We start from the raw sequence: 10,850 nt of genomic DNA on the forward strand, positions 1-10,850 counted from the left end.
TCGTTGCTGGATGGAAAGCTGGTTTTGGGGAAATTCTGACAATGTTTTTTTTTTTGCTTGGAGCATTTCAAATTCTCGAAACAGCATATTTTGAGACCAAGATTTGCGTGAGAGGACATCGTTCTTTTATTGTTCCTCCAGACCGACTTTGAAAGACACATCGACCGGTCACGGCCTTTCGGGACAAGTTTGCCAGTGTTGGCAGTTTAACACATAATATATGACACTTTAGGTAATGCGTGATGGAGCGTTTCCCACCTCGTTGCGACTTTAGAAGTCTCCAAGCGTTTTTTTCGTGTCGGGTGTCAGTTTATTTTTCTCTACATCTTCGGCGGTCCCCTTAGAATCATCCAGAGCACCCACCGAATTCTGCATTATAATACAGTCATCTCTCCATAACTCGATATTAAATCCAATCCAAGAGACCATTGAGTAAGCCTTAAAAACAAACTTTAACAATGTTTATCGAATTCTAGGAACGAGATATCGACTTAAGGAGAGTTGAAAGAACATTTATAAAATTAAAAAGACAGTTTAAATGAAACGAATCATTTGAATTGTCATGACTCACAAAAGCAAAACAGAAAACAAAGACAAAAAACGCTCCAGTAGTTCTTTCATTTGGTTCAACTATAGTTGAAAACCTCGCTCGTCGTACGTCAAGCATCAACGTAGCGCTTCTACGATAAATCGAGCAACAATCGAAAGATTAGCTGTCAGTCTGTCGATCGATTAAGTATCGACAGAACCAGCTTGTGTTGTTTGCGGTAAGCGTAATTATTCGACATCCACCGCAATCCCTCCAAAAGTTCTTTGATTATGTCAAACCTAGTTGAGATATTTCGCTGAAAGTTCAAATTCTTTCGCGAATTTCATCAAAAGTCCTCAGTAGTGTTTTTCAAAATACATTACAAATTGCGTCAGAAATTCTTCTTTGTTTTCTGGGTATTCTGCTCAAATTCCCAGACTATACAAGAATAATCTACGTAAAGATTTTTTTATGTTTCTTGCCTTTGAGGAAACTTATGGAAAGCCCTCAGGAACATGTTTGGTTTAGAAATTGGTATGGCAGCGAACGAATCTGTGGAGAAACGTTTATTCAAATAACTGGGTAGAAGAATGGTATTTATTAGAATATTCATGAAGAAATTTGCGATGATCTTTGTTAAACGTTTCTTTGTTCAACGTTTCAATCAAGTATTGGCAGAATCCATATTTTGTGTATTTTTTTTTTGCCATTAGAATGGTTTTAATTATATTGTAATCATCCACTTCTAGATACATCACTTGTTTTTCGTTGCCCTTATCCATCTTATAATTTTACCTGATTCAATATTTTGTTGTTTCTCCTTCCTTCGCATGACGCTTTCTTGAGGAACTTCATATAAAAATCTTTTCATCCAATCTAAAGAAAAAAGATATAGTTTTGAAAAATTTCATTATCTTCGAACGATTTTTTCCTTATTTCTGAAAGTCCATTAGGAATTATCATACACATTTTCAAGGTAATTCAAAAATTTCCTCCAAGATTTAAATTCAGTAAATTCTTACTTATATTACGTTTTTTACCATAAAACATCTATGGCAAACTTTTTAAAAATTATCTCTAATATGTTTGCGTTACATTTTCACAGTTCATTGATTAAAAATAGTCGTGGAAATCCGGAGTTCATGCGAAAGTTTTTCTAAGATGTTAGACACAAATATATTCAGTAAAACTGATACGTTTTAATTCGAATAATTAACCATTATGAACGACTGGGTTTTTGTACAATTGTACAAATACCACTTAAGAGTGCTTTACAAAGACCCAAGCAGTCCGATTCATTTTCGCGCGCTTCGAGTGTGTTTTCGGAGGCTTCGTTTGTTTGCCCAGTGCTTTGCGAAGACCCAAGAAGTCCGATTCATTTTCGCGCGCTCGGAGTGTGTTTTTGGTGACTTCGTTCGTTTGGACAGTGCTTTGCGAAAACCCAAGCTGTCTGATTTAATTTTTGCGCGCTCGAAGTGTTTTTGTTTTTCAGTTAGCACTTCATTCGCGCGCCATCGGAGTTATTTTACATTCCTGCTTATACGTGTTGACGCTGCGATTGTAACTGTTCCGTCGAGGATGGATTATCAATTGGTCAGCTCGTTTGATGCTTGTAATAACACAATTGTATCATAACATGTATTTTTTATGAATTTGTTGAACAAACTATGAATAGTTCGTCACTTTAAGTGTTGACAGCGCTTATACATGTTGTATAAAATTTCGAGATCCAAACCTTTGTATAGTTCGATATTTAGGATGTCGACGCATTGATAGATAATTTTTAAACAGAGGTTACATGAATCGCATCACTTACCAAGGTGAATCCTGATCATGTAGCTTTGAAACCCTCCCACTAACAAAACTCCTTCCCGTGGCAATTATGAAGATGCAGAGGTATACTCGGTCTTTAGTAACAATGGATGTCACACTAACATTCCTTCCCTTACCCGATGACCGTAAGGACGTGGCCGGCGCCGTCATAGACATTACTAATTTCAGAGTCCTCGAAAATGTACATTGAAGATAGTATGCTACTCCCAAGCTATATCTGTTGGTTCCCTGTACAATTTCGATGATTCTTGTCAATCACGGAGTAGCAACTACGAATTGTACGGTCATCAATGCTCATGCTCATGCTCAATTGTACAAATACCACTTAAGCTCATCGTCAATATTTCCGTTAAAAGTTTCAGAAAGTCAGCGGTGAATTCTTCGCCAGAAACTTTGCATATTTTTCTGAATTCAATTAAAGCTAAAATATCCTACGATTTTTTTTAGGAGTTCTTTAAAAACTTTTTTTATGATATTTAGTTAAGAAATATGCTATAAATTAGATTTCAATATAGAGTAGTTTGTAAAGAAATTCTCAAAAAAAAAAAATACTTGCTAATACTTGTGGGCTTTGTGACCGAGCGGTTAGTGTCGTCAGGCAGTACCCAAATAACACAGCTTGTTTTATAAGAGTTCAAAATTAACGTTACATACATATTCGGTTGTATTTTTCTAGAATTTATGATTTAATATTTTACTCTTGTGCAGCTGAAAAAGCGCAAAAAATGGCGGCTTATATAACATCTCAAATGATATACAAAATAAATTCAACGGACGATTCACGACCGTATTTTCAACATAATATTAATAAACATTGGGTTAAAAAGTAATAACAAGATATAATAAAGCTATTGGGCAGCAATAAATTTGCAAGAAACTTTTATACATCTTTCATATACACTTGTTGAAATCAAGTAATTTGCAAGTGCTATTACTAGCAAAACTCATCCATATAACAAACTGATTATTTTCTATTACAGCCAGATATATTAACAACTACCTTCCACTCGGCTGGTTGGCCGTAAACCACGATTCATAATTAAAAACAAGCAGATATATTAGTTGACAAATAACTATTTGCAAATGATTTAACTTGCAGAATTCTTTTGTATGTTTCGAAATATATGACTACTTTAATCCGAAAAGTGATGAGGTAGATGACCTAAATGGTTATTCGAATAACAAGAACAGATGTTAAAATGCATTTTATTAGCAATGTGTAGTAATATTTTCAATGCGGTTCAAAATTTATGGTGAAACTACCATATGAACTTTTAAAAAAATCACGCGCCAGCAATGTAAATGCAAAAATGAATAATAGAATTTTTGAGATTCTGTTATTTTATGAGATTTGTTTTGATCCGCATGGATAAATAATATGGCGGCTTATCTACGAAGCTTACAGTGCCATTCATATATGTTTGGAAAAGCTAACATTTCCAACAGAAGCTGATATTAAAATCTGAAAATAATTGGATACACGAAGAAAAAACTAATACGTTCCAATAATCAATAACAATTTGAATCCATTGATTGTGACAAATACTGTTACTGAACTTAAAATATTTCATTTCTTTATCGCATCTCCAAATCGAATTCAGATAATGAGTAGTGTTTGATCCTTTGCTCGCGTCACTTGTTCCTGCGGGGGCGGGTGATGTGAGCAGGATCAATCGTGTCGCGCGTCGCTCGCGTGGCATGATTAATTAGCGGCGCGGTTCGCGAAGCAGTGTTTGATCCTTTGCTCGCGTCAAATTCAAATTATTTATCATGGTCTAATCGCTTATCAAAGTGAATCCTGTGACCCAACGATCCTCCCCATTAACAAACATCCCTCCCAGTAACCTTTGTGGAGATGCAGAGGCAAACACGGTCTCCAAATAGCAAAGGTTACGCAATAACATTCCTTCCTCCAATCCCAACTGACTGCAAGGACGTGGCCGAATTATGCACACTGAAGAAGATTATGGCCAATCCCAGCCGAACTTCTAGTTGATTCTTTGTGCATTTTCACTGACTTCGGTCAATCACGGAATAGCAACTATTGATATGTGTAGTCAGTCTAAGCTAAGCTAAGCTAAGCTAAGCTAAGCTAAGCTAAGCTAATCTCCAAATCGAATTCAGATAGCCTAAATGATTCCTTTTCGTGACATGATATCATATTTTTAGCCGACACTGTTATCTACGCCTTTGCCAACTTAACAAATCCTAAGAGATTTAAAAACATGTCAAAATAACGTTGAAATAATGTTTTTTGGAACATCTTTATAAGCAGCTGCGAAAAACTAATAATATACGTTAATAATACACTTTTACTGCATATCCACAATATGCTTTAAAATAAGTTATTATTTTGTTTTGTAATGATCAAAAAAACACCAAAATAACTTCATTATAGCATCTTCTCCAGCTGATCGAAATCGATCAAAACGTCAAAATTTTATTTGTTTACAAACATTGTAAATATAAATATGGGTGTAACAAGTACAGTATTTTAATTTTAGTTGAAAAAAAAATGCTTTCAGAGTGTATAAATTTTAACAACCGAAAAATTAAAAAAGAGATAGACTCATTCATCGAAAAATGCAAAGGCCTAATCAAACCACATGTGAGTATGGTACACAAGTGCAAAAATAATGGAACACGGTGATATGGCAACAGGTGCAAGTACTATCATGGAACTAGTGGCCAAACCAAAATGTCTAAAGCTGAATCGAGGATCTATCGGCAAAACGCCTGTCCATTGATTATCGTCACACAACTGTCGGAGGATCTAGAGAAAGCGGGTAAAGGGATTTGTTGATCACATGCAAGCACGGTAGACACAACAAGGTAGGATATTCCCACGTGTAAACAACGATTTTCCATCAAAACATGTGTCGTCATTCCTATCGTCAAGCATGAGGCCTTGATGATAGTAAAGGAGAACAGGCCTTGCTTTCTTTTGAACTCGTTCGAGTTTGCGCTAAGAATGACGTCACTGCCAAATGTCATTTTTCGGACTATAATACCTTGCTTGTGTTTACCGTGACATGCAAGAAACGCTGTGAGTCTCTAGCAGACCCGACCTGATAATAAAGTTTCAGCAGAGATTCGAGTGCCTCAAAAAGATGCATGACAACTTGTTCTCTTTAGAGTTTGTGCTAGCTGAATTAAAAAAATTTAAAAAAGAATACACTTTTACAGCTTATATTTTGTTTATGTTTACTTGTGAGGCATAAATCTGAATGAAGTTTTATTAACGTTCATATAGCGGTATTACTACATCAACAATTTGTCACTTTTTGGTGTAGTATTGGAACGTAATATGTATTTTGATAACATGTTTATAGCTTTTATGATACGCAAGCTATCCTGGTTTCACCAATAAAGCTCTTATATAACAAGATATTCTCCCTTCTGCTTAGACAGAAGTATTTGGTGATACTTGGGTAGGCGTATCGTGCCATGAGGTGTGGGACCGGTTCCCACTGCAGCCATTGAAACTTTTCATCATGAATGTTTCTCTGCTGTACCATGCTTGTCCATTGTCTAGTGTTAAGTAGTTATAGTCTGTGCAGCTAAATGGCTGAATACGGTGTCCGAGTCTTTAAAAAAAAAATTTTCATAAATCTGTTGAAAAATGTTTTTATGAAATCCTCAAAAGAATAGCTAGTGCGAATGGAAGGAATGCGGAGAGCATCACCAAATTGATTTTTGGAGAAGTATAAAGAAACACTTACAGAATTTCGAGTGAAAAAATGCAGATAGATTGGCGGAGAACTTCTCTAAGAAACCGTCATGAACATTTTTCAATTGAATCCTGTTGAATTGCTTACAGAAATGGAATGTTAGCAGGAATCCTTTAATAGATACATGTGAGAATAATTTAATGTTTCTTTGCAGGAAGTCCTGGATCATTTTTGCTGAGAAATTTTCAAGCAATCCTCGATGAAATTCGGAGGGATTTTCTGAAAATTTTGTTGAAGGAAATTAAAGACAAATTTGACGATGCACTTCAAAGGCCATGTTGAGAAAAAAAACTGTTGGAGAACTCTATGAAGAATTTGTGAAAAAAATCGTTCTTTGAAGAATTTCATGTACTATTTCTTTGAGAAGAAACTCCAGAAAATGCTTATCAAATTAATATTGAATAACTGGATTATATATTAAATTGATTAATGGAGTTTGGATGAAGTAAGTACGTAAAGATCTTCCTGGAGAAATGTTTCAAAAAAATTCTTAAGCATTCTCCGGCAGAATTCTTGTAGAATTTTTGAAGCAACTGGGTAGAGATTATTTTAGAAATTTTCTGGTTAGATCAGAAAGATGTTAAAACAACACGATTTACTAGGGATATTTCTCGTGAGTTCTTCGAAACAGTTCTTGAAGGATTTGTTTTGACTGGATTAGTATTGCCGTGTGCGTTTGAAATGAAAATTTCAAATGCGGGAACACCAAACGCGGTTAAGATTTTTCACAAGAAAGGCGAAGTCAAATATCGATTTTCCGCATTTGAAGCCCTGCTAGGTGAGATTTGCACCTCAAACGTGAGCAGCAATATTTCACATGTAATTTCAAATTATCACTGATGTGGAGCGATATGACTCGAAATTACAAATAAATAAAATTTATATAAACCTATGCTGAAGTTTCTGGAAATCGTTTTTATTGCGAACGACATAACTTTTGTAAAACAAAAATCGTATTTTGAGCTGGAAGATTCCACGAACATTTCTTAAACTAGAGAAGGCCGTCTAGATGATGCACAGGTCAATCTTTCAATGACTCTTAAAAGATGCCTTAAATATATTCAAAATTTCCTCAACATAATCTCTATACAATTTTGCCATTATTTAAAGCAGGACCAACAAATGGTCGGTTGTGAATCCCTGCGGCGGACACAGATCGATTTCCCGCTGCAACACCTGAGCGCTATTCCCCCGGGGCATTAGGATCCTATTTCTATCGTATCCGAACGCCGCCGTCGCATCTTTTACAGTTTCCAATTTCTTCCGTAGATTTATCTCGCTGCTGAACTTCCATTACCAGTTGTGCTCTGCCGTACGCCACGGTGTGGTAGCAGCTTTCGATGCAAAACTTGTAAATTATTATTTCGGAATTATTATTTCATATGGAAAGCGGGGGGTTTTTATCTCTATCAGAACGAATGAACGTAGAAAGTTTTTTCTAGGAAGCATTCGTTCGCTCGCTTGTTGGATGGAAGGGACCGGGAGGATTTCGATTCGTTTAAATATTGCAACCCCGCACCGGTGAGCACGCTCCGGAATATTAATGTGCAACTGCTATACACTCCGGACCGGATTGGAACGGAACTAACCGGGAAATCTTTGGTTATTGATAAACGATTGTGTATGCAGAAGCGTTCTTCTACCGACATTCCATGGTTCAGATCAGTTCTGTGGCCTGGTTGGAAGTTTTGAGCGAAAACTTTCGTTCCCTTTGATTTTTGTAATATTGAATCAGGGGAAGTTGGTCCTTCTCGGTGGGAAAAAGGCTCTTTCAGGAAGTTTTCAATTGTTTCTCAAAAACGAAAGGCGGTCTGTGTGTATGTGTGTGTGTGTGTGAAACGAGGGAGAAATCAAGTGATAATTCGATTGTGGAATCAATTGAGCGTGAAGAGTGAAAGTTGGCTGCTCGAAAGTTTGTTCTAAATGTTCAATTCGGTACGATGACTGAACTTTTCTGTGCCCTTTCTTTCTGTGTTTCTATGGTCCAGGAGTTGGGAGCAGTGTGACGTTGAGCAGGACTACCTCACGATACACGATGGGAAATCGTTGGAGGCTCCAGAGATAGGACGGATTTGCGGTGGCGACGTTCTGCCCGATATCGTTTCGAGCGGGCCAGACATGATGGTCCAGTTCAGAACTTCGCCGTACGATGTGCCCTTCCACCCGAAACCGATTACGTTCTTGCCGGGATTTGAGCTGGAAGTGCATGTGAGTATTGAGTATTAGCAGCATTGGACTTTCATATCTATTAATGGAATCAATTGCAACTTTTTATATCTCTCTTCCAAAGGTCCTTTACGTCAACTCCAACTCGCAGTCTTACATTCGCCAGCCCGGGCGGTGCGAGTTCTCAATCAGCGCCTTCGAAAGTCAAACAGGCGAACTGGAAAGTCCGCAGCATACTCTTCCTCCGGAAAGTTCCTGCATCTACCACTTCCAGGGCCGACGGCACGAAACGGTGTGGATTTCATTCATCAAATACCACTCAGCCATTGATCCCACCGGATTTGAATCGCCTGCGGAATGCGTGACGCAACTTCGCATCTGGGATGGACGGTGGTCCGTAACCTCGCGGCCTTACGGTAAGTTGTCCTTGGTGTGTCGATGTTTGATTTATTGAGCGTGTGGTACCAATTTGTAGTATTCCTAGGCATACATCCAGAATACACCCGGAACGCCAGCTTGATCGAGCAGATTTGCCGCGAGGAGGTACCTCGTCTGTGCTCGCGATCACTGATCGCCAAAGGGAGTCGACCATGCTCAACGCAAGGTAAGAAAATGCCCATCAACCGTAGACATTGCATTAACCAAATGGCGTTTTCCAGAGAGCTACTTGTCAACTGGATCCGACCTCACGATCGAGTACCGCCCCAGTCCCATTGGTACCGCTCGTCTATACGGCCCAGCATCTGCTTTCAAGCTTCGGTACGAGTTCGTCGATAATTCACTGGGAGGAGCTCCGTTGGAACCGTTGATTGCGCCATCGGCTATGCCCGAACCTGCCGCTCTCGTTCAGTTCCATCCGAAGTCTTGCGATCGAGTTTTTCGGTCCTCGTCTGCGTCCAGAGGAATATTCCGATCACCGTCGAACGTATTTCTCTACGGAAGAGGTGGTTCGCCAAACATCTCTTGTACGATTCGATTCGAAGCCGGAATTGGAGAAAGCGTTAGGTAAGGATCATCTCTTTTTAAAAAACTTTAACCAGAATCTAACAAATGTGTTACTTCCTCCGATAGATTATCCATAACGAGAGCCCGTTTCGGCGGTCGTTCGTGTCAGAACATGCAGAATCGGTCAGGGCGTTGGCACTGCAACCATCACAGCGGACCCATAGCCGATCTGAGAATCAGTGAAGTTCCATGGACAGATATACCACCGCTTCCTCGGGATTGCCTCTGTTCCGATGTATCCAGCTCGATCAATCTGGCTCCGCTAGCTGCCAGTATTGTCGAGGTACGATTCACCGCTATGCAAATGGAGGTTGATCAGGACTTCCGTGACTTCTACTTCGAAGGCCGCTATGAATTTGAAAAGGACGAATGCGAAACGGATTGGAGTGTTCGACGATTGCGGGGACGCAGTGGGGATGCCTTGCTCAAACCTACTTCCTGTCCAGCGTTGATACAGCCGTGGCTTCTGGAGCCAGAAACCGAAGGCAGCTATCTGGTGCTCAAAATGAAGGGTTTTTGGATGCCACCGCTACTTCATTCTGCTCCGCCATGTCCGACTGATGCTCGAATAACGGTGTACTCCACGAACAACCCTAAGAACTCACGGGACCTCTGTCCTTCTGGTCCAGACGTCGTTGCGTTCTCCGATGGATGGGACAATGCGTACGAATACAGCGCTCTAGAAATATCCAAAAGCCTCATAATCGAGTTCAAGAGTTCCCGAAAACCCCGTGAATTCGAAGGAAACGAATACAAATTCTCGTGGATGGAGATCTACCCCGGCAACGACTGTCCCTACAAGTGTCAAGAGCTTCAAGCCTGCATACCCAGGGAACTTTGGTGCGACGGTAAAGTACACTGCCCGTCCGGCCAGGACGAAAGCCCCACTGAGTGTGACCATCGAATGCCGCTATCTCCTCTCCACGTCGGAGTAGCGGCCGCAACCCTTACTCTCTTCCTATCGCTAGCCGCAGGCCTAACAGCTTGCGCCCGAAGGAAACGGGTCGAGAAGAAGCACCAACTGCAGGCGCATCACGTGGACACGAACGGGCGATATCCGCACCATCCGGCGTACGCGCACTCGAATCCACATCACCACATGGCCAGCAGTCACGCGCTGACGCCCATCTATCTGGACCCCACCAAGGACAGCTTCTGTTGACAAGAGCTGGAGACTTCGGTGTAGCCCATACCGAAGTCCCAGGATTTCTACTACTTTGCGTTCAATCGTTAGGTGGGGGGCGTGGATGGTGATGGATGTGAAGGCTGAATTCGGGTGATGTTCAGAGAGAGTCAAATTTCAGCAGCCAATAGACGAGACGATGTAAGAAATCCAATAATTAGGGGAAACAAATCATTCGAAGGAGGAGCGGGAAAAATCCACGTTCTGGAATAAATGACCTAAATAATGAATAATAATCCTTAAGGAGGAAATGGGGTGACGATGAAAAAAAATTGAAGAGATTAGGGGGAAGGATGAATGATGAAGCGCAAGTGATTGAACCAATTAAAACTAGCGACTGTGACGTAAATGATGCGAAAAGGATGAATACGATTTGCGGCGGATTGTGACACCTAGCTCGTGG

At 39.9% G+C, this 10,850-nt stretch overlaps 1 protein-coding gene across 2 annotated transcripts in view; it reads left to right on the forward strand.

The window, feature by feature from the left end:
- The window catches only part of LOC5563680, a 248,591-nt gene extending 237,982 nt beyond the window's left edge, over positions 1–10,609 (forward strand). Inside the window, exons 7-11 of one of the 2 annotated variants that reach the window (XM_021853633.1) lie at positions 8,082–8,301; positions 8,384–8,675; positions 8,735–8,863; positions 8,919–9,264; positions 9,331–10,609. In XM_021853633.1, coding sequence (XP_021709325.1) covers positions 8,082–8,301; positions 8,384–8,675; positions 8,735–8,863; positions 8,919–9,264; positions 9,331–10,426 — 2,083 coding nt within the window. In that variant the 3' untranslated portion in view covers positions 10,427–10,609. The remainder of the gene's footprint in view (positions 1–8,081; positions 8,302–8,383; positions 8,676–8,734; positions 8,864–8,918; positions 9,265–9,330) is intronic. The other variant, XM_021853634.1, reaches the window with a different exon arrangement.
- Positions 10,610–10,850: the final 241 nt, after the last annotated feature.

This window comes from Aedes aegypti, chromosome 3, assembly GCF_002204515.2.
Source record: "Aedes aegypti strain LVP_AGWG chromosome 3, AaegL5.0 Primary Assembly, whole genome shotgun sequence".
Taxonomy (NCBI): Eukaryota; Metazoa; Arthropoda; class Insecta; order Diptera; family Culicidae; genus Aedes; species Aedes aegypti.